We start from the raw sequence: 25055 nt of genomic DNA, 5'->3' as shown, positions 1-25055 counted from the left end.
TGACAGAGATCTTGCCTGTGCCTCCCAGGGCCCGGATCTCACTCAAGGGAAGCTTAAAGTCAAGGGCTCTCAGAAGTTAAAAAAAAACAGACATCCCCCAGCGGACCGCGGGGGCCCCACATGAACGCATGGGTAGTGTAAAAAAGGCTTAATAATCATATTGAAGTTCAGCATACAACTTCCAGGGGATATCAATGACCAGGGGAAAGTGTTGGTTATCTTTTGTTTTCATCATGGTTTGGAATTATTGTCCTCTAGTTCAAAGGACATGAGTTAAAGTTGCAAAGTTACCTGGTGAGAAGCCGGCAAAGTGCTATGTTGAATGATTTTCAGTGCTTCGCCCTTGTGTGGGGATAAGGGCCTGTGGGCCCACGCTGAGAGAGATCCGAAATGAGGTCCCACGTCTAAGTGGGGTGGTTCACATGAGATGGACACGGGGAGGAGCACAGCGGGGAGGGGACTTTATTGGAACCCTGAGCACAGAGGGGGAAACACTCCTGAGTTTAGGGCGCGAAGGAACGTCCTATGCAAAAGCTTTTCCCAGGGCCAGGGTAGCAACCCTGGAGGTTCGTTGCCAGTTCCAACCCCGGCTGGGGTGGCGACGACGAACGCCTTACAAACATGGGTAAGGGAGGGAAAGGGGGAGCGGGGGGGAAGGGTGGTTAAGTTTTTTGTGGGGGTTAGCGGAAAGGGGGAAAAAAAGTTCCAGGCATGGGTTTTTGTTCCACAACGGGTTCCACATAGAAATTACACAAAGGGGTTTAAAGAGCACAAGATGAAGAACAACAATGATTGAGGGGAGAATAGGCACGCTGAATGTTAAGGGCTTACACTCCCAGAATAAGAGATCTCTTACGAGCAACATGTTTCGTAAACAAAGATTAACGGTCCTCTTCCTACAGGAAACACACTACAAACAAGGGAAGGAATCAATGATAAAGGGGAAGGAAATTGGCAATAATTATTGGGCCTCCCATAGAAGTACCAAGAAGGAGGTGGTGGGCATTCTTTTGGGCACGACGCTCCGCCTCACAGAAATAGAAACCAAGAGGGGTTTCGGGGAGGGTTCCTGGCCGTCAAGGGTACCTACGAGGGGGAACGCATCACCCTAGCCACCCTCTATGTACCCAACTTGGGCCAGATACGATTCCTCACCCAAATCTTCAGGGTAATGAACGAATGGGCAGAGGGGTCCACGATACTTGTTGGGGATTTCAATCTCATAATGGACCCCCGCCTAGACTGGTGGTCGGTGAAAGGGGGAGCGCCCAAGGAAGCCTCCAAGGACAACTTAGCCCTGCAGACCCTCCTGAGGGAACACTACTGGGTGGACGTATGGCGCAGAGCACACCCAACCCAGGGTGGATACTCCTTCTTCTCACCCCCACACTACACCTACACAAGAATTGATCTCTTGCTAATTTCTGAAGAGGGGAGAGGGGAGGTCGAGCAACCGAGGGTAGACCATGAACTAGTAATAGCAAACTGGTCTCTGCCCATCTCCCCAAGATCATCGCGATGGCGGCACAACGACACGCTCCTCAGAGACCCGATATTTCGGGAATTCATGAGAAAGGAAATGACAGCCTACTTTGAAATAAATGATAATGGGGAGACCAATATGGCCGTGGTGTGGGAGGCGGCGAAGGCCACCTTCAGGGGCCTCCTCATAGCCCAGGGTTCAATGCATAAGCACGAAAGGGGCCTAATTGAAAATAGTTCCGAACAGAATTGGGAGCCTTCAGAGCAAGGCTAGGCCTGCCTGGGGAGGATCAAGAGTCTCTTCTAGTGGAGATACAAGGTAAAAGACAGGCATTGCACACGGTCCTTATAGGGGAAGTCATCGAGAAAGTGAGATACACCAAACAAAGGTATTACGAACGGGGCGACAGGGTTGGGACCCTCTTGGCGCATGGGGCTCGAGGATGCAGATTTGAGAGAGGGGTGGGCCTTCTTAGGTACAAAGAGGGTAGGGTGCGCAAAACGTGGGAGGAAATATCACAGGGGTTTGCCGACTTTTATAGCGAGCACTATTCCAGATGGGAGGGCAAGTCGCTGGAAGACATTCGGTCTTACCTGGCCGAACACCCCCTGCCCTGACTGACTGGCCCCGAGCACGAGGCCCTGGAGGGGGAATTAGCTGAGGAAGAGGTGGAGGGAGCCATTAAAATACTGAAGGCTGGGAAGGCCCCATGGGGAGACGGTTTTACGGCAGACTTCTATAAACAATGCCAACCTATATTGGTGAAGCCCCTGGCCAAATTATTCAATCAAATTAAAAATTGGGACTTGATCCCACTGACGTTCCTACAGGCCCTAATCACTGTAATACCCAAGCCGGGCAAGGACCAGGCAGAGTGTGGGTCGTATAGACCTATCTCGCTCCTGAATTTAGATGCTAAGATCTTCGCCAGAATCCTGGCGACCAGATTAGAGGGTTGCCTCCCCCGCTTAATACATCCTGACCAGGCGGGATTCATACTAAATAGACAGGGCTCCGACAATATGCGAAAACCCTTCACGTGCGCAGTTCGAGGGCAGTTCGGGAGGAGGGTGCACTCTTGCTGGCCCTCGACGTGGAGAAGGCCTTTGACAGGGTAAGCTGGGCCTTCATGGGGGAGGTTTTTTCAGCTCTGGGGATGGGGCCAAGGTGGCTGGTTTGGATGTCGGCACTATATTCCTCTCCCTCGGCCAGGGTGGGTGTGAACGGGACAGAATCGAGGATGTTCCCTCTGGAGCGAGGTACGAGGCAGGGATGCCCATTGTCTCCCTTAATATATGCACTGGTGATGGAACACTAGGCAAACTCTGTTCGCAACGATGAGGCCATCAGAGGGGTACAGATAGGGGACACAATTTGTAAGATCTGCCTATTCGCCGATGATGTGTTACTCTATATCACAAAGCCAGCCCAGACCGTCCCCATGATCCTCCAGGGTTTGAAGCTCTACGGGGACCTATCAGGATACAAGGTCAACCTCGGGAAATCGGTAGCATTCATAGGGGGAGGTCTGCCAGACCCAGAGATAAATTACTTGAGAGGGCTCCCCTTCAGACTACAGGAAGATGGGTTCAGATACCTAGGGGTTCAAGTAACACGCGACCCTGATGGACTATTCCTGAGTAACTTTCCTCCCCTCTGGGCTGAAATTGAAAAGGACATAGGGAGATGGGCAAGATCTGGCCTCTCCTGGATTGCGCGCCTTAATCTGGTAAAAATGTTGATTCTCCCCAAGTTTTTATTCCTCTTCCAAATGCTTCCCGTACAGGTCCCCAAGACATTCTTCACAGAAACAAAACAAGTCCTCCTGAACTTTCTCTGGTCTGGCAAAAACCACAGGATTTCCTATGAGGTACTAACCAGGCCAAAGGAAGACGGCGGGATGGGATACCCGGACTTGGAGACATACTATAGGGCCGCCCAGTTGAGGGTGCTTGTCGACCATTTCACCCCAGGTACTGAAAAGCAATGGGTGGCCATGGACAATAAGGTCCTCGCACCTGTCACAGTAGAGGAATGGCTCTGTGTCCCAAGAAAGAACATTCCCAGGAGAGTCCTGAACCACCGAGTCTTGAAAGTGTTATGGTTCCTATGGAAGGAGGGAGGTTATCATCTTTGGCTCACAACTTGGCCCTCCCCATTGAGCTGCATCTGCCCCCCCCTCTTCATAGATCAAATAGCAGAGCAGCTGCGTTTCAAAAGTGGTTTGAAGCCGGTCTAAGCAGGACTGGCCCCCTTTGGGTGGGGGGCTCATTTCTACCCTTGAGAGATTTAGAGGAGGCACTGGGAATAGGCACCCTGTCACCATTTTGATACCTCCAGCTTAAGGGGGTCCTTACCGAACCATCGTGGGGTGACACCCTCAGGAGGGAACTAACCGACTTTGAGAGACTTCTCATTTCCACTCAGGGCTCCAAGGGGGTGATATTGCGCCTCTACAGACTCTTTCTGCTCTCTGTCCCAACGGACCCACCACCGGCACACTTACAATGGGGAAGGGATCTAGGTGAGGAGATAGATGATGAAACGTGGTCCAAAACGTGTAGGTGTGCCAACCGCTCCACGGCCTCGCTGCAATTTCGGCACCAGGCCCTTAAGGTTACACACAGGTGGCACTACCCCCCGCAGAGGATTGCCAGGATGAGGGCGGGGTATGTCCCACATTGCTGGAAATGTAAGAAAGTAAAAGGTGACTACATTCATATGTGGTGGAGGGGCCCGGTGGTCCAGACATATTGGGGGGAGGTACTATCCTGGATCAAGGGAGTGGATGGAGTTGAGAGGTCTCTGTGCCCCTAGCTCCTCCTCTTTGGAATTGATGTGGGAGATGAGCATGAGGGAACTCAGGGCCACATGTTGCAGGTCATGTTGGTGGCGGCCAGGTGTTGTTTGGCACAGAAATGGAAAAGCCCTGCTATGCCGGGAGAAAAGGTATGGGTCACGAAGGTACGGGCCATCTACGATATGGACTTCCTCACCCATCTGATCGATGAGTCCAGATCAAATATTGAAGAACTATGGGTCCCCTTTTTTGAAAAATATGGTTGCTTGGCCTAGTGGGGCAGAATTACACCATGGGGGCTCTCCCCCCCTGCCCCCCCCCCCCTGGACGGGAAAGGCCGCTGCCAACTGGACCAATTGAAAGTTGCCTAAATGTTTGGCCCAAAACTCCAGTGTGCAAAGAGACAAACAAATAAACACTGTTACGCTCTCCATGAACTCGCCAGGCGGACTATGTACGAGTTCTCGAACTGGGGGTCGGTGGGGGGAGGGATAGGGGGGACGTGTTATACTTGTGTTATGGAGACTCATGTTTAAAAATGGTATGCAATGTTATAACGCAACATATTAATTCAAATTTGATTTAAAAAAAAAAACACCCTGGACACGGCTGAAACAGCAGGCAGGTCTCTGGCCCAAGGGACACTACTCAAAAGACACGCTTGGCTGCGTACCTCAGGGTTTAAACCCAAAACGCAGGCCTCTCTCATCAATAAGCTTTTTGAGGAAGCTAACCTCTTCGGGAAAGCGGTTGATGAGGCCTCGGAAACAGCCAAGAAAGAGCATGAGAGTCTTAAGTCCCTGCAACTGATCACACAAAAACCTTCCCCCCAGAGAGGTACTAACTATCGACGGTCCTTTCGAGGGCAGTCCCGTGCAAGTCAAAACAACTATGGCACTGGGAATGTCAACACAGGACAAACTTCAGGAAGCCCTGCATTACTACCCTTCAAGGGGTCAGCGACGCGGTAGAGGTAGAGGCTCCAATCGTAAAGGAGCGGCAGTCTCTGGTCAGAAATGACCATCAGATCCAGGTCCCCTCTCATGTCACCCCGGTCGGGGGGTGCTTAACATCTTTCCTCATGGCATGGGAGGGGTAACTTCAGACCAGTGGGTCATAAAGACGGTCGCCCACGGGTACTGCATGGAATCCGCCCGACCTCCACAATTCAGACCACTGCGCTCACAGCGCCTCTCACCGGACCATCTCGAGATCTTGAATCAAGAGGTGGAAGCGCTGCTGGGAAGGGACGCCATAGAAGCCATCCCTATTCTTCAGGTAAACAAGGGTATTTATTCAGTGTACTTCCTTGTACCCAAAAAGGACCTCACCATGCGCCCTGTTCTAGACCTGCGTCCAGCGAACAAGTTCATAAAACCTCAGAAGTTTTGCATGGTAATACTACAGGAGGTGATCCCACTGTTGAAACAAGGGGACTACATGTCAACATTGGACATGAAATATGCATACTTTCATATTTCAATGTTGGTAGCGCACAGGAAATATCTAAGGTTCATGATAGAGGACAGGCATTACCAGTTCAAGGTACTCCCTTTCGGCATCACCTCGGCGCCAAGGGTGTTTACCAAGGTCCTGGCAGTGGCTGCAGCACACCTGCGCAGACTATCTGTCCCAGTTTACCCTTACCTTGACGACTGGCTCATCACAGGGGACTCATACAACACATGTTTTTCCAACACCCAAAAAACAGTAGATCTTCTCTTCAGTCTGGGTTTCTCGATCAGCGAGAAGAAATCCAGTCTAGTCCCCAGTCAAACAAAACAATTTCTGGGAGCTCTAATTCGGACAGAAGACGGTCTCGTCTTCCCCTCTGAGAGGGTTCAGAACAGGCTTTTTCAGATTCCTCAATATGTAGCCAGTCAGGAGGTGACAGTGCGCAAGGCTGTGCGCTTGCTAGGAATGATGGCGTCGTGCATATACTTGGTTCCCCACGCGCGGCTGCGCATGCGTCCCATGCAAGAGTGGCTCAACAGCCAGTGGTGTCAGGCCAGCGGACAATGGAAAGATCTGGTAGTTGTCTCACCAGCCCTCGTTCTCTCACTGCAGTGGTGGTCAAGAGAAAACCTCTTGAAGGGGAAAACATTCACCACCCCTGCAGTGGAAGCCACTCTCACGACGGACGGATCTCTCACGGGGTGGGGGCTCACCTTCTTCAGCAGACAATACATGGAGTATAGTCCCCTCAAGTAGCATCCAACCATATACATTTACTGGAGCTATTAGCAGTGTTCAAGGCATTAATGGCCTTTCAGATGCAACTGCAAGGGAAGACCGTGCTGATTCTAACGGACAGCACTACAGCCATGTATTACCTGAACAAACAGGGGGGCACTCAGTCTCCAGGGCTATCCAAGCTGTCCCAAAACATTTGGGTATGGGCTCTCAGACACAAGATGTTTCTGTTGTCCCAACATGTTCCAGGGGAACTCAATCTTCTGGCAGATGTGCTCAGCAGAGATTTTCCTCTGCCCGAAGAATACAAATGGCGTCTGCACGAAGACATTGTTTCCAACTTATTTGCAGAATGGGGGCTTCCCAGAGATCGACCTGTTCGCAACTCAGGAGAACGCCCAATGCCAAGACTATGCCTCCAGGTACCCCCAGAACCGTTCCAAGGGGAACGGTCTCTGGATAACATGGTCAGGGAAATTTGTCTACGCTTTTCCCCCCGACTCCCCTTCTCAACAGGATAGTGCACAAGATGCACCAGGAACCAGTTACCATGATACTGGTGGCCCCCATGTGGGCCTGCCAACCCTGGTTCACTCATCTGATGGAAATGTCCCTCTACCCACCAGTGAAACTACCCTGCCCGTACAACATGTTGTCTCAGGACAGGGGGGAGACCCTACACCCATGCCCACAAACTCTGAACCTAGCAGCTTTGCTCATGAGGTCATAGAGTTTGGACACCTACAGCTCCCTCAGAGATGCATGGACATACTCTGGGAAGCTAGGAAACGGAACACACGTTATTGCTATGCCAGCAAATGGAAACGTTTTGTCATCTGGTGTAATTCCAAGGGGGTCAATCCCATCGATTGCTCACCCACACACATTGTGCTGTACCTCACCCATCTGTTGGACACTGGGTTGGTCTTCAATTCCCTAAAGGTTCATCTGGCTGCACTGTCCGCCTACACCACATCACAACAAAAGGTGTTGTGGTGGAAGATACCAGTGATTAAGGCCTTTATGGAAGGGGTTAAGAGGATTTATCCTCCCATTTTTAACCCAGCTCCTGGGTGGAACCTAAATGTGGTTTTGACCAGGCTCATGGGAGCCTCCTTTGAGCCTATGCATAAAGCAAGTCTAAAAGACCTGACTTATAAAACGGCCTTCCTAGTGGCTATCACTTCTATCAGAAGGGTTAGTGAACTAAAGGCACTTCTGTTCTAGACCCCTTTGTTACAGTCCACAGGGATAAGGTAGTTCTGCGTACGCACCCCAGATTTGCGCCTAAATTTATCTCGAAGTTTCATGTGAACCAGTCGATTGAACTACCTACCTTTTTCCAGAATCCCACTAGGATGGCCGAAAGAAGCCTACACACACTTGATGTGCGCAGGGCAGTCATGTTCTAACTGGAAATAACTAAACCACTGAGAAAAACAAACTAATTTTTCATTTCAGTGGCAGCTGGTAGAGAAGCGGATCCTGTCTCTAAATCAGCTATCTCAAGGTGTATTGTCAAATGCATCACACTATGTTACACTCTTGCTAAGAGAGAACTGCTCTTCAAGCCCAGAGCACATTCTACTCGAGGCACTGGGGCATCCATAGCATTCATTGCAAATGTTCCCCTTGAGTCCATTTGCAAAGCGGCAACCTGGAGTTCTGTACACACCTTTAGAAAACACTATTGCCTGCACACTCATTCTAGGTCTGATTCTCAGGTGGGACAAGCAATAGTCATACATCTTTTCTCTACTGTTCCTTCTCATAACCCACCTCTAACTCCGGGTACTGCTCGCTAGTCTATGCACAGCATGTGATTCTAAGCAGATTAAGAAGCATCAGAAGACATGCATTACTTACCGTAATAGCATTTCTTTTTTTTAAACTTCTTTTTATTCATTTAGCGTGGCAGCAAAAAAGGGACAGGCGAACATCGCCAGACAGGTACAATACAAGTACAATAAGTATACAGTGCAGGTAATCAGGAGTTACACAGATGAGCATAGCCATTGAGCACTTTTATAACATAAACACCAAAAAGTCCTGGGGCTATGGTGGAGGTGTGAACTCTGGTCGGCGGGGAGAGGCGGCCAGGGGAGATGTGGCTGGTGTCACATTCAGATCTGACATATAAGAGCGGAATCTGAGCCAGATATTCCTGGGCCTAGAGTGTGTGGGTTGTAGGCGAGACCAAGTTTCCTCCGAGTCCGAAGCCCACGTGACCGCTCTCAGCCATTGGGCGTAATAGCATTTCTGATGATTGTATCTGCTTGGTTTCACATGCGCCCTCCCTGCCTCCCCGCTCGGGTGGAAGGAACATAGACATCTTGCTACTTCTCTCTTCTTCATGTACTCACTCACAATAGTCTTGGGCTCTCTCATGGCAGAAAAAATACAATCTGAGGGACCTCGGCGTGTGAGGGATTTTGGGTACACTACACATCACGGTAGGGATAGTGTTACAGACATGCCTATACTGACGTCCCCTTTCGGTCCCCGAAAGACAAGATGCAATACTCCGCGGTTACCACTGGATGTCGGACTATATGCACAGCATGTGAATCTAAGCAGATACAATCATCAGAAATGCTATTATGGTGAGTAATGCATGTCATACTTATTACCTAAATACCTAATTTTGAGGTTTCCAAGGGTCCCACTATGTCTATCCTAATGCGGGGAAAAAGGAACATCAATACTACGCAAAGGTTGTTAGGTCTTGTCACACAGGTCACATGTGCTTATGAACCTTTAAATATCAGCATAGATATTGGGCAAATAAAACCTATTCACTGTTACTGATTTCCAAATGTCCCCCAGTCAGATGAGCATGGTCCACCTCGAGTACAAAATATTTGACTTCTTGGTATCACAATGTGTGTTTGGGGTTTACCTGATGGATCCACATCTCCCCTATATAATAACCCATTTTGTTGGAGAAAATAAATGAACCCCCTTACGTCCTGCCTTCTTCCTCATTGGTTATTTGCTTAAAGGCTTCTGCTAGCAGAGGGTCATTATGCTGAGCAAAAGTTAAGTCGGGCATAATTTTTTTCTCGTTATTCATATTGATGGTAGGATTTTGTTCACAATCTGCTTTCCCTAACCTTTGAGTGCCTCTTTCCGATGTCCCAGAATTCTTAATTGCCTTTAGCTTTGGGAACAGGGCACATTCCAAAATGCCTTGGGCTATTCTTTTCTCAGCTTTGATGTGGTATGCCTTTTTGCCATTATTTTGATTTACGATTTTTATGTCCCCTGTATAGTCTGGGTCAATCACCCCTACCAATACGTACCAATACCTAGGCCGTACCTCCAGGCCAGACGTAGAGGCCAGATGAGTATAAGCACCCTTGGGCTGGATAAGGATTAAATCTGTGGTCATCAAAGCTCTTTTCCCCTAGTTGTGCTAATTCTCCTTTACTACTACAAATGTCAAATCCAATAGAGTGTTCAGTAGCTAATGTAGGATTATAAGCCCTCTTACTAAGCTTCTCAAATTGTAGGGTTCCCCAATTAGTATCAATTGAGTCTGATCCCATTCTGACACCATATTTGAGGGGTCAGTAATGCGAAGCGGACAACTGCTTGTAGTTTCCTCAAAATGTTATTAAAGTAAAAGTTTGCAAATAAAGCATTGCTTGCCCTATTCTATCAGGGAATTCCCTAGCTATTCTAAAGGGTAAGGGGACAATCTCTAACATGGGTAAACTGGCCATCACTCTAAACAACCAACATTCAATATAAAATCATAAGGTAATGTCGGGGTTCCACGGTGCATTGTCAGGTTCCCTTATTACAGTACTCACTTTAAGGGCTCATTTAGGTTTCCACATTGCAGTACTTTATTTAAACATTTTAACTGGAGGTGTAGCAGCTATGATCAGCAGTACTTGTCAGCTAGGTTTTAGGAATGTGTCTAGTTTCAGATGTTCACAGATTGGGTTGTGAAATTCTTCCTTAATGTGGCTTTCAGGAAGCCTTTGTCTCCCCAGGCTAGATGAAGGCTTAACTCTGCAGCAGTGCTTAGCTGTGCCAGATGGAGAGGTAGTTTGGAATTCTTCAAGGAGTTCTAAACTGCCTTTCATTCTAGTTTCCCAAGGGACAGGTTGCAGTTTCCTTAGTTCTGTATATAAGTTATAAAACATCCCTTGAAATACTATTTCCAGAAGAAGAGTCTTTGGAGAAACTACAGTAATCTACAGAGAAGCAAGTGCAACTTCCAGGAGCTGTAAATACAGATGAAGAAAGCTAAGTTCTTTAAAAGGTCATTTGAATTTTGAACTTTATAAGAAAAGGGTTTTAAAGGAACCATTTCTAAAATGTGATTGGCTTTAGAACACGTAACTTTGTAAATACTGAAAAGTTTAAGTTCTCAGCAATAAACAGTCAGCTGGCATCTCGTGTGTGCGCGTGCGCGCGTGTAAAGAGCTTCCAGTAGAGCTTCAGTCCGTGTATTAATAAATTAACCCGGCATGTGGTTGGGGGCCGTCGCGTGGCATTTATGCAAGTACTAACCTAAGTGAATATTAACAGTTTATAAATCCTCGATAACATGTATATTATCTTCTTCGCAAACCTCGTTGTTCCGTGTTACAGGAAAGTACCTACTAACGTTATGAACGTGCTGCGCGCGTTGGGCCATGTCGTTCACAGAGGAAGAGATTAAAATCAATAAAAAATCTTTAACCATTCCTGAATAGCGTTGAGTCAGCAAATAGAAAGGGTAGAAAAATTGAATTTAAGCTGTGTCGCAAAGAAGAGGAGTTAACGTGAGGAAATCCTTGCCAGCGTAGTCTCGCTGATCCACATCAGCGCTGAGGGTGCGGAACTGCAGGTTAGTTATCTGTTTTAGCGTGTGCAGAGGAGCAAGCGTTTGGGACAATCACATGTTATTAAAGTCGTAATGTAGTTGAAGCCACGCAGCTGCAGTTTAATAGCAATAATCTGAGAACATAAAAAGAGGCAGCGTGTAGGCAAGAAATAATATAAGGAAAAAACAAGTCAATCCACAAGACTCAAGGAGGGACATCAGCACTTAGGAAATTCACATAAAGACAGAGACAAAAGACTTTTAAGTGCTCAGCAGCAACTCAACAGCAAAATAAATTATAAAAGCCTATCAAGAAAAAGGCATAGGCAGCAGGTATTGAGGGAAGGGTGTGGCAAGTCAAGTGTAATGCTTTAGGAATTAATCCTAGTAACCTGTTGTCATTAATTTTTAGATTTCACAGACCCTGCGTCATCCAGTCCAGTCCAGGAGGGTGTCAGAGTGTCCAAAGAAGATCTGCGTTTTTTATTTTCTCCACTTCCTCTTTCCCCATGGGTTTGGCAGCTTGGTAGTTATATCTGTATAGAGCAGAGGTCTTCAAACTTTTTATGCCTGGGCCCCCCCTGAGCAAAGTTTGGGCAGGCCGGCCCCCCCAAAAGTGCCAGATGGACAGTATGTAGAAATCGCTATGAACTTTTACGTGCCATCACCGCACACTACTCCCAGCACAGACCCTGGGCTCTCCCCACCCTACTCCCACCACTATCCCAGTGCTGCCGCCCATCCTGCTCCCACCACAGTCCCATAACACAAGCATACACACATCCATACACATTTAAATAAAAAATAAATCGCCATAAATGTACCTCGCGTGGTTCATAAAATGCCCCGCTCCAGGTTGCTCTGCCCGTATGTGCGAGGAGGCGCAGGAGCACCCCCTCGCACTGGGCTGGCTCCTTGGCTCCTCTATAATGGATGAGGTGGCCAGTGGGTGGACGCCCCCTCACCCATTATGGATGAGCCAGCAGGCTTGGACTGGCCTATAGGGCAATAGGGTGATGACCATACCAAAAATGCAAAATGCTAGTGTAAGCCAGTAAAAATGGGCCACTTTCTTGGCCAATGTGGGCCAGTTTGAGGAGTTACTTCACTATGCAGCTAGTAGTTTTGACCATTGTTGCTGAATAAGTATTCTTTAAATATCACCATTTGTTTACATTTGAACAAAAAACAACCCCTTGGGTACTATTCAAACAGTCTGTGACTAAACACTGAATATCCATTTGCAACTGCTGGCCATTTTTTCATTGGTGCCTAAGACCGTTTTATGGCCCAGTCTGACCATGTGAGCTGCCCCTTCCCATTTCCTCCAATCCGCCCCACAGTTTGAAGACCTCTGGTATAGAGACTGTTGGGCAGGCAGACCTGGGGGGTCTGGTGGGCCAGAATCACTCCTGGAGGAATCTCAAAACTGGACCTGACAGGCAACACAAGATAATAAACCATAATTGAACAATATTTGGATGTCCTTCACCTGTCCTGGTTAGATCCCTTCACCAGCTTCTAAGGTCAGCTTCACAATGTTCAAAAGGAAAGTCTTGAACCATTTCTTATCAGTTCTCCAAATGTTCAAAGGAAAAGAAAAGTCTTGAACGAGTTCTTGTTAGTTCCAAATGAAAACAAACGTTCATCAAACCAAAATCTACTGACAGCAAGTATCTGGTTTCGGTTGAAAAGATCCCCTTCCAATTTCAGCCAAGAAAACAGCACCAATTGTAATCGTGGATCTCTTCTTTCAAAGATTATTTGCCAGAGTTCCAAGAATAGGTAGCGAACGTCTTCATCTACAACTTTACAATTGATTAGGACTCCTGCAGTATATTTGTTACTTTTGTCAGGATGCTTCTCTTTGGGTTGTTTCCCTTCCAACAACCATCCTTCTACTATATTTACTATGAGAACAGTTACTCTTGCCCCACAGTATGCGACTTCTTCCTACCACCTCTGTTACATCCGCTGGCAACTTTATACACCACCACAGTTTAAGTCGTCCCTCTTCTACTTTGTACTTCAGAATGATTAGGCATATAAGAACAAGGCACTTCTACCTCTACAGGTAGGCAAGGCACTCTTCTTTTATATGAGTTCTAAGAAAAGGGACAACCTATTTGCCTCTTCAGTCTGTCTCACATCCCCTAATATAACCTGCTTCTGCCTCACAACTGTCTTGCTCTCAGCTTCAACAGTGTTCAGCATTACAGGCTACTTACATAATATTATTTACAAGAACCCAGCTCCCTTCACCAGCTTTACTCACACCTTCTCTGTTCAAGTAACTACCCAGAAGGTGTAGTACCACTCTTTCAGCTTCAGGTAACAAGGACACACTTGGATCAGAGACCACTGGATCGTTAGCAACTTACCAGATTAGTTGGATAGGCTTAAACATAACTTGTTTTACTATGGAAAGGGCTTGCCTCTTGGCTTGGGTAATGTGTGTACTCCTTGTCAGTTTAACAACTTCTTGAAATAAAGATGGACCTTTCAGGATACTACAAGGTTCGGTCTTCAAAGGGAAAACGTAATTAGGTACACACAACCTGTTTTTAAGGTAGATCTATAACCTTAAAGGGTTGCAAGTAATTGTATCCCCATATAATATCACAGAGATGATTTCGTACTTCTCTCTGGAAACACAATTGGCCACACGCCACCTTCCTTTGATGCTGTATTCACTTGTAACTCTTGTAAGAAGTCAATGTTAGTGTTCAGAATGGTTTTAGCAAGCGTTCCCTTTCAATTAAGGACACGCACCCACTCCGGTAACAGAAAGAATGTTCAACAATGGATAAAATGTTCTTCACTTCTCACGCGATCACTACGACTTTCACAATTAGTGTGCATGCTACATTTCCATTGTTAAGAATTGATTTCAGAGCAACAAACAACCTTTACTCGCTTTTAAGTAAACGCAAGTTACTTTAGAGCTGGTTACAGTTACTGGCAAGGCTTGCTGAGTGAACCTGAACGCCGGGCTTCACTCACCGGCTCCAGTAACACTGCGATTGCGGGCTACTTCGCTTTCCCGACTTCTCCGACAACTTTGGGCTCACTTGGGACCCACACCCTTCTCCAGCACGGGTCTTTCCGGTCCAGCCATGTTGATTGCGGGTCTCCTTTACTCCCCAGTCCCTGTTCTTGCATTCTGCTTCTAGCCTCAGGCTCCAGCATGGTCCTGGCTCTGTAATGACAGCAACTCGGCCCACATGGGGAAAACTTTACTCTCAGCACGTCTTCCTCTGTGCATCCGCGGCAATACAGGTTTTGAATACACAGGACCCTCTCAAAACATGCAGGTGAAATCTGCTGTCCACATGTTCCGGTGTCCCTTCTGTGCTCCCACTTCCTTGTGAATTGCCAGCCTCGTGCTTCTCCTCTACTACTACTGCCAGCATTCCAACTCCAGGTTTTTTCTTCTCTCCTTTCCTGGTGGGGCCTTTTATTCCTCACAGGTATGACAATTGGTTTCAGGTGTGAGCCGTTAATTTCGATTGCCTGAATCCTGCAATGACTATTGGGCCTAATTGCCTGACTACTACATCTACATGCTTCTTCGGCCCTCTTCCTCGTCTCAGTCCCTCTAGTATTCTGAGACATATAGTTTGTTTAAAGTTAAGTTTCCCACTTCTTTAGTTTTGGAAAAAAGCAATTCAGATGGTAGCAATACGGGGATAGTTAAAAAGGGGTTAATCCCAGTCTTCCTGGTCTGTGCGCCATGCCATGCCATGTCATCTTCTCGCAATACACCACCTCCAGGGTCGGGATCAGGAAGCGTCTGCCTTTCCCTGGCCACATGAGGAGGGTCCCAGACCAGGTTTCTTGGGAGACTTGTACCAGATTCTTCACACTGGACAAGATGAAGAAAGGGTGCAAGCCCTGAACATAGAAGGAGAACGTTCCCAGAGAAGGCAGAGAATTAAAGTTTAGAGCCCCTGGACCAGGAGATAGACAGTGACAAAGCAGGCGATAAAGCAGGCAAAAGGACTCTTAGTGACTAACCCAGGAAAGAAGAACATACAGTGTACTTGTGAAGTACCGGGGGACACTATAACAAACCCCAACTATCCTTACATCTTAAAGTAAAAGGCATAACACGGAATATGCTTGTTGCGTCATTTGTTACACATATCTTGTAACAGTACTCTGGCTCTCTATAATCATTATTTTGCTTTTCTTCACCAGCACCATGTTCTATGTCTGAAAACAGGACAGGACCAAGTCCCCTCTTCTGTCCAATGAAGCTCTCATGCTTAGGACATTGGCAGTCTGACAAAACAGTAACATATTTGTGGAACACCTCCACGGCGTATTGAACGACTGAGCAGATACCAGATGTGGATAAGCAATGTGATAAAGAGCAGTACAATTATATTTTGCCAGGTGTGGACCTCAGGAGGGGTGGTTTTGTTCACCTCAAACTTAATTTTAAAAAACTGGTGAGGGAGATCTCTGAGCACTTTTGCCACAAAACCACTGACCTCATGGTAAGCATGGTTCAAAGAGTAATTCAATGTAAATGAGGGTTCAAGTGCGGTTGTGGGTAAGACAGGGAGGCAACATTTTTCATCATGACCTGTCACATTTGAGCCTAACTTCATCTCTCCTGACGTGCTAGAATGTAAATGTGCAACTCTGCCCACAGCATGTCTGAAGGTCCTGTGAAGAAGCAAAGGCTGCTTTCATAAGAACAATGGGCCTCATCATGAGTTGGGCTGTAGCCCTTAAATACAGTGGTAACAGTATTACAGCCGCATTTAAGGGCTGGCCCTATCACGAGTTCGGCGCTAAATGGGCTGTTTTACCTCCAGCCTTTCTCTGGAGGTGAAAATCCCCTGTTTTTGGCTGTATTAGCCCGCATAATTAGCCCTGAAAATGCCCCATTGGATCCAATGGACCCAGTGTGGAATAGGGATTTACCGTTAACACCCAACTCGCGATCCGACGATAATGACAACTCGCGATGAGGCCCAATGTATGGAGGTGCTTCTGCATGTGATGGAGTTCTGACGCCTGCTATTCTTTCATAGAACTAATCCAATGTGAGCATTTTTTATGACAATCGTCAATTACTGAGGCAGATTCATTCCCAATCTGGCTGAGCCACTGAGGGATCTGTCGAAAATATGAACCCCTGTGGTTTGCAGTCAATGCAAGATGATGATAGGCGCTATTTCCATATTGAAAAAGGAGATTTGCGCCATCTTTTGGGGCAGACAACACTTTCCACATCTCTGTGTAGTGCCACACTTTCTCTATTGTCACAGACCACAAGCCACTGTTAACCATTTTTAAGGCGCGCCACTCTGTTCACCCTGCTAGAGTTGAGAAATAGATACTTCGAGTGGATTGTGTACTCCAACGTATTCCTCATCTTAGATGTATTCCATCCAGCTTTGCTGCTCTTTGGAAATTTTTTCGGCAGAGGGCGCCGTGCTTTGATGTCGTCGAGTCGATGGTCCCTCGAAGGCCTCCGTCGAGGGTGACGTACACGGGTGTATAAGTAGCACGCGCGGCGCGCGTTGGCCTCAGTTCCGTTTTTCCGCAGTTACGTTGCTTCGGACATTCGGCGCGCCTCGAGTTCTGTGAAGAATATATATATATATATTCAAGAAGAAATATGTCCTTGTCATCGACACCGACCACGACCCCGAGATCGGGTTTCAAGAAATGCAAGTCGTGCGGCTCAAAAATGTCGATCACGGACCCGCACCGCGAGTGTTTGTGGTGCCTCGGAGAAGGCCACGACATGGAGGCCTGTTCGAAGTGTCAGGCGATGACGGGGAAGGCCTTGCGAGAAAGGAGAGGAAACCTACAGGTAGGTCGGAAGGATCGAAAAGCCTCTAGCGTCGAGTCGAGACCCCATGAGGAGAAATCTCCTAGAAGCGAAAGGCATTGATCTAGGTCCCGAAGCGATTCTCATCGCTCGTCGTCTTCGTCAAAATAATCGAAGAAACGACGCCATTGGTCTCCCTCCAACTCGTCGTCAGACGAGTCTCCAAAAAAAATGAAATCCCCCACAAAACCTTCGTCTTCCGAAGAGTGGGACGCATTCAGGGTCAAAATGATGGAGGTGTTTGAGAAGGCGAAGCCAGGGTCCGCGCCTTATTCGGATGCCGGCGGGGAGCGTCATCGCTCCGACACTCGCGCGCCCACGAGCCCGGGTGATCGTAAAAGGAAGGATAGGGAACCTTCCAGGATGCCGAGCGATAAACGCTTGAGTCGAGTCAACCGCTTGAGGACACCGACGCCGTTCGAGACCTGTCACACTTCGAAGGGAAAATCGTCGAAGACTGCCTCGACACCCTCGAAGCAGACCCTGTCGACGACCACTATGTCGTCGACGCCGAAACCCTCGGCGCCAAAGGCTCCAACCAAGCCAAGGCAGCCAGAAAAAGAGAAGGAGAAAGTTACAAAACATGTAATTTCTTCAGAGCCTGGTACTGCACCTCTTCCTCGTCCTCTCCCAGAGAAGCTTTTCAAGCCTCTCCCTAGAAAGGAGTTTTTCAAATCCTTGACCTCAATTTTTGAGGAACAGGAGAGATCCGAGGAGGAAAATGTACCTTTTGGATTGGAATATGGCACCCCAAATGTCCCAGAATGCTTGATCTCAGAGGAAAGCAGAATGAGGGATTTGGTGGAGTCTTTACATAATGTAAGTGACATTGACACTTCTCCTGAGAATGACTTTGGTAGACCAGATCCAGGGGAGCATGCCAGTCCATCTTACCGTCAGTTAATGACAAAGGTGGTAGATTACTTGGGATGGGCTAGACCACCAGCCCAATTCATCCAAGACGATTTAACAGACATATTGGACCATGGTCCCACTGAAAACCCAGTACTACCTTTTCATGTAACCTTACAAAACAGGGTGGCCAAGAATTGGGAAACTCCGGATTATATTCCTCCGGTAAATAAGTCCCTTGCATCAAAATACCGGGCAGCCAGTAGCGACCCCGGCTATCTGTCAAAACATCCAACTCCCGAGAGTCTGGTCATACAGGCAGCCACAGCTTCCAACAAACTTGCGTAACCATCTATCCGCCCAGACAGGGATGATAAGCGTGTGGATGGTTGGGCACGGAAGGTATTTTCAGCCGGGAGCATGGCATTAAAATCTGCAAACTCCACATGTGCCTTGGCAACATTTTCGTACACTCTGTGCAAAGGGGAAGAAAGGGAAGGTTTCCTAGCCATCGTTAGAGATGGAAAGGAAGCCATGCAGGAATCCCTTCAATCTGGATTGGACACTGCGGATAGTGTAAGCAGGTCCATGGGCACTAGTACGGTAATGCGCAAGTTTGTGTGGTTACGGAAGTCGGGTTTTGCATCGGACGTACAGAACTGCCTTCTGAACATGCCTTTTGACGGGTCTCACCTTTTTGGCAACAAGGCTGACGAGAGCCTTGAGAGGTTGCAGACCTCAAAAGCAGTGGCCAAATCTTTAGGAGCTGCTATTAGGCAACCTCAGCCTTTTCGTGCGCAAGGACAATCATGGAGGGGACGATCCTATCGTTATTACACCTCATATGGAAAGACGAAAGAATGGCCAGTCAAAGGGGCCAAAAAAAGGCCACTCATGGTGGACGAGGAAAACGTGCTAAGCTAGCTCCAGCTGCAGCCTCTTTGCCATCAGCGGCTGCAACATCCGCCACAAAACCACTTTGAGGACTTGCACCACAAAACACCTGTAGGAGGCAGCCTGTCGCAGCATCTGCAAGAATGGCGAGCCATTACTTCAGATGTTTGGGCTCTAGAAATAATAGCCCAAGGCTACTGCCTTCCTTTTCTAAAGCAACCTGAAAGCAATCCACCACGGAGACACCCGTTGAAGTTTTCAAACCCGCTCCTACAGCAGGAAGTTCTAACCCTGCTGGAGAAAGGTGCTATAGAACCAGTACCTGCAGCGGAGAGGAACAAGCGATGGTACTCCCCCTATTTTTTGATCCCCAAAAAAGACGGAGGACTGAGACCCGTCTTGGACTTAAGAAACTTGAACAAGTTCCTCAGGAAAGACAACAAGTTCCTTCAGGCCCTTCAACTCCAGGACTGGTTGGTGTCATTGGACCTCCAGGATGCTTATTTTCATGTGCCGATTCATCTGAAACACAGAAAATACCTGAGGTTCGTAGTTGGCGACTCACATTTCGTAGTCCTGCCATTCGGGTTGACCTCCGCCCCGAGGGCCTTCGCCGAGTTAATGGTAGTGGTGGCAGCGCACCTCAGGAGAGGGGGGGATTCAGGTCTACCCCTACCTGGACGATTGGCTGATCAGAGCGCACTCTGCCGAGCAAGCACTGGATCATCTGAAAGTCACCTGCCACTTCCTCCACAAACTGGGCTTCTCCCTCAATTTCAAGAAGTCTCAAATGACACCTTCCTAACAGCTTCAGTACATAGGAGCTGTACTAGACACATCCTTGGGGAAGAGCTCGTCTCCCAAGACGAGGGGTCAAGACATTCTTCAGATGGTTTCCAAATTCCAGAATGCCCAAAATCTCCAGGCTTACGACTTTTTAAGGTTGCTCGGCCTCATGGCATCCTGCATCTTTCTGGTGCCAGAGGCACTTTTGAGGATGAGATCCCTTCAATGGGTCCTAAAGACTCAGTGGTCCCAGTTCTCAGGTGAAATGACGGATCTTCTTCAGATTCCAAACAAGGTCAGACAAGACATTCTATGGTGGACCTGTACAGAGAACATCCCAAAAGGAGAACCTTTTTGGCAACCATGGCCGGAGATCACAGTAGTGACGGACGCCTCACTCGTGGGCTGGGAAGCTCATGCCAACGATTTGAAAATCAACGGTTGTTGGTCTCCATCGGAGTCCAAACTACATATCAACCTTTTAGAGCTGAGGGCAATCAGACTAGCGCTGAAGGCCTTCCTGCCATCTGTCAGGGGAAAGAATGTCCTGATAATGACGGACAACACAGTGGCCATGCACTACCTAAACAAAAGAGGAGGTGTGGGGTCACTACCCCTGTGCAGAGAGGCAATGCATCTCTGGTATTGGGCGATTCAGGAGGGAATCTCTTTAACAGCAATTCATCTAGCCCGGGAAGAGAATATGACGGCAGATGCTCTGAGCAGGCAGAGCACGGTGTCCCACGAATGGGAACTGGCTCAGGAAGTCATTCAAGAGATCTTCGCCCTTTGGGGAACCCCTCAGGTGGACCTATTCGCAACCAGCACCAACCGAAAATGCGAAAGGTATTGCTCAAGGGAATTTCCCCCGAGAGGAGCCCTGGGGGACGCGTTCGAGGTGGATTGGAATTTCCCACTATTGTACGCGTTCCCTCCGATTCCCGTCATTCCTCAGGTCATCAGGAGGCTGAGATGCTTCGGGAACCGCATGATCCTAATTGCCACGGATTGGGCCAGGAGAACGTGGTATCCGGACCTTCTAGATATGTCCATCTGTCCTCCAGTACATCTTCCTCAGAGAGAGAACCTTCTCTCTCAAATGGAAGGTCAGGTTCTCCACCCAGAGGTCAGAACACTCAACCTTCATGCTTGGTATCTGAAAGGATGAGATACAGGGATTGGAACCTTCCAGAGATGTTATGGAGGTGTTGCTTTCGGCAAGAAGGCCAGCAACAAAGTCTCTATACCGTTCCCGTTGGAAAAAGTTTTGCAACTGGTGCAGGGAAAAGAATGTCGATCCTTTTCTATGTTCTATTCCGAAAGTATTATCTTTCCTTCTGACCCTAGCACATAGAGGTCTGAATATCGGAACAATAACATTTTACCTTGCAGCGCTTTCTATTTTCAGAAAGAAAAGAAGAATGCTCATACTTCAAAATTCCTTTGATTACACAATTCTTAAAAGGTCTCACTAATGTGTTTCCTCCTCACCCATGTCAAGTACCGATTTGCGATATAAATTTAGTCCTAAAATTCTTAATGTGTGCCCCTTTTGAGCCTATGCACACGTGTCCATTAAGATTACTAACATGGAAAACGGCCTTTTTAGTTGCTCTAACATCGGCAAGAAGAGTGAGCGAATTGCAGGCACTGTCTTCTGGGCCACCCTATACTGTGTTCCATAAGGACAGGGTTGTGTTGAGGGTTAAACCATCATTTTTACCAAAAGTAATATCTGATTTTCATTTAAGTCAGAACATTGTTTTACCCTCATTCTATCCTCCACCTCATCCTTCTAAGGAGGAAGAAAGATTACACAGACTGGATCCAAAAAGAGCTTTAAACTTTTACATCTCTAGACTTTCTAGGCTTAGAGTGGACAACCAGTTGTTTATACGCTACACAGGAAGGAAACTGGGTCAATCGGTAACAAAACAGACAATTTCACGCTGGATTGTACTTTGCATTTCAGAATGCTACAGACTAGCACAAAAAGACCCACCAGAAGGGTTGAGGGCTCATTCCACCAGAGGCATCGCCTCTTCCACGGCCCTTCAAAGAGGTGTCCCAATCATTTGCGAAGCAGCAACTTGGTCTTCACTTCACACCTTCTCAAAATTCTATAGCCTGTATGCTTCCCAGTCTAGGGAGCTGACTTTTGGAAAAGCAGTGCTTTATTGCGCCATCTAAAGGCATTGATAAAAAATTTTAAAAAATCTGACCCCTCCTCCAGAGAAAGTAACAAAATACTGCTTTGGGAGACTATCTAAGATGAGGAATACGTTGGAGGACACAATCCACTCGAAGAACAAGTTACTTACCATTTGGTAACGTTCTTTCGATTGGATGTTCTTCCAACGTATTCCTCATCGCCTTCCCAACCTACCCCCCTGTAGATTTGTCCGGGTTATTGCCATCTCAAATCTCGCAAGGCTGATACCTGGCTGCCGGCACAATCTACACAGTACAAGATCACAGGCAAAAAAAAAAAAAAGGAGGAAAAACATAACTGAGGCCAACGGCCGCCGCACGTGCTACTTATACACCCGATGACGTCACCCTCGACGGAGGCCTTCGAGGGACCATCGACTCGACGACATCGACGCACGGCGCTCTCTGCCGAAAAAATTTCCAAAGAGCAGCAAAGCTGGATGGAATACATCTAAGATGAGAAATACGTTGGAGGAACATCCAATCGAAAGAACATTACCAGTTGGTAAGTAACTTGTTCATCTGTGGCAGGAGTATGAATGTGTACTCATCTGTCGACCTGTCAGCCCCTCTCCAGTTGACTTCCTAGCTCGACACCCCTACCTTGGCACTCGACAAGAGGAATTGGTGGACAAACACATACGCTTTGCCTTGGAACTTATACTACCCAAAGCCCTGACCACTTAGAAAATGGCTATACCTTCACGTGACGAGTTTCCCTAAGTATTGTCCCAGAGTAGTACACAACACCTTGGGAGCATCTGTTAACCTTCTGCGAACCTGCACACTGGAAATGCAGAAAATAAAGTTATTCATGGCTGCCAATGAACCATCGACAATTGAGAAAGGCCTACTCTGGTGTGACTCCACGGACTGTGAATCCTAAGGGCTTGATTCACATAGCGTTTTCCAATGGCATTACACCATTATGAAATCTTCTGTGAATCGGCCCCTACATCTCTAAAAAAGAGTTTGACTCGCTTGCCGCCCATTGGACAGCCTCTGCTGTAAAGAAAGTTTGGATTCCTAGTCCTAAAGCTGGGGTTTGACCAAAAATCAACAGAGATTTGGAGCACGTAAGAATCACTTGGGGAGGATGGCACAAGCTTTGACACAATGACATATAGTGCCCCAGCTGAGCTAAACGGGCTAGACCCTTTTTACCCCTTCTTCTTGGCCCTGGGTGAGTCACTTCATCCTGTCCGTGTGCTCAATGCAGGCTAGTAGCAGGATTATGCCCTTTGCTTGGTGGCTACACCGTGTATGCATTTTTATTGCAAGGTTTCCTTTGCCTTTTGTTAGAGACCAAAATGCCTACCTGTCATTTTTCTAACTGAAACAATGGCTTTGTTGGTTGTCTTCCTCTTTCCCCCGGCAGGAGTGACCATATATGGTCATTTTTCTTCTCTGGCTCTGAATTGAGCCCACAAAGCAGCCTCTGAATGAACAGATTTACCATTACCACCACTTGGTTTGGCGGAATTACTGCTAGATTACAAGTGGTGCTAGGCAGTGTTTCTCTCCATTTATTGGAGTCCATAGAACTCCATGGGGATTTCAGCAGAATTACCACTGGCAGTAATTCTGCTGAATTTTTTTTTTGCGTCACTGCCAAAGTTGTAGTACAGTGGTGCAGTAATACAGCAGTAATGGAGTTACCTCTGTTTTACCGCCTTTTTTTTTTACTGTACTGTCATACTTGTAATGAGGCCCTTTGTTCCCTGAACAGAAATTGGCTGTAGCAGAGTGCAGCCTTAAAATGTCGCACAAAGAGCTGCCACCATCCAGTGAATTACCCAAGGAGCCGAGTATGGCGACCTGCTTGGTGAAACAGACTACAGAGTACATATGGGGCTCCTTGACCTACAATTGTAAGGGGCTCTGAGAGGCACAAAACACAGAGTTGCATCACCATTGAGGCCATGATTGTTTCCTTGAGAGTGAGAGGGGGCAAGGAGGTTGGAGAACCAGTAGGGGAAATTGCAAATGTCTGGGGTCTCACTGCTAGTCACAGATTAGGACTGCATCCTAACTCTTGAGGGATGAGGCTCTGATGCTCTGCAGTGAAAGGGTAAGTACATACATTTTGAAGGTCTCATGTCAGTGGGCATAGTGTAGTTGTCCATTCCCAAAATTCCTGAAGCGCGTTATTATTCTTAATGATTTCCAGTTTACAACCCTGACGTGCTTATTAGTTGCTTTGAGCATTTTATGCATAATAAGTGCTTGGTTTTGTGTGTATTAACACACTTGCCTTGTTTACTTCTCTTTGATTTGTCCATACACAGGTTTTACCCAATGGTGAAGCATGCTGTCTCTTTACACCCTCTCCCCTAGTGTGTTCCTCCTGCTTTCCCCTGTTCTGTCACTTGTCTGCTGCCTTCGCCGTAATCCCTCTCCAGCGCACCTTCCTCCACTGTCAGCCTGATCCCGCCGGATCTCCATGTTCGTGCTCGTCTGGCTTCTTCATATGCGCCACCCCTCTCTGGCTTCCACTTTTCCAGGATCCTTCTTTCCTTTTGCTGTCTCTTTCACTGTTTTACATGCATTTGGCCTGCCTTTTTCCCCATTACTACCCTTGGATGCACCGATCCAAGCTGATGGACCTTGGTTACTAGTAGATATAACCCCCTCGGTAGTGAGGTTTACCAACTGGTAAAGGCACTCTCTTCAAGTGGTCCCTGGGCTGCTACAAGCCGGTAAAGACCCTGCCTTGGGAGTTATTGCACAAGTAAAAGGAAATAGCGGGCTATTCTTCTGAGAGGAACCCTGGGTGGTGATCAGTCTCTTAAGACTTCCCCGACTGAAAAGACATCAACTACTACAGGCCTTCTTTATGGTCATTCCCGTCAGTATTTGGACAACTGAAAAGGAGTATGGAGTGACATCAGTACTTTGAAAGTGTGTGTCTTCTACTAGAAAGGAATGGCCTAGCATACCACTTGACCACAATCTTCATGTCTTATTTTTTTCCAGGCTTTTGAGAGCACGTTGAAGTCCTGGGAAGATAAACAGAAATGTGAGTTGCCTCAGTCTTCCTCTGCATCATCTTCTCAGCATGCCCTGCACCCTGAGATTGTGTCAGAGGAGGAGTCTGCACATATTTTCCAGTTTGGCCAAGCTGCAGGTGCCTTGATCCACAAGTGAGTTCAATTCTGGTTCCTTA

The 25055-nt window shown here is 47.5% G+C and overlaps 1 protein-coding gene across 2 annotated transcripts in view; it reads left to right on the top strand.

The window, feature by feature from the left end:
• Nucleotides 1-25055, top strand: part of DGKD (diacylglycerol kinase delta) — a 1999080-nt gene that overhangs the window by 1702237 nt on the left and 271788 nt on the right. For both annotated transcript variants that reach the window (XM_069617880.1, XM_069617879.1), the window contains exon 24: nt 24866-25032. In XM_069617880.1, coding sequence (XP_069473981.1) covers nt 24866-25032 — 167 coding nt within the window. The remainder of the gene's footprint in view (nt 1-24865; nt 25033-25055) is intronic.

This window comes from Ambystoma mexicanum, chromosome 10 (assembly GCF_040938575.1).
Source record: "Ambystoma mexicanum isolate Mex_15411 chromosome 10, UKY_AmexF1_1, whole genome shotgun sequence".
In the NCBI taxonomy this organism is placed as follows: domain Eukaryota; kingdom Metazoa; phylum Chordata; class Amphibia; order Caudata; family Ambystomatidae; genus Ambystoma; species Ambystoma mexicanum.
This window is presented reverse-complemented; position numbering and strand designations above follow the sequence as displayed.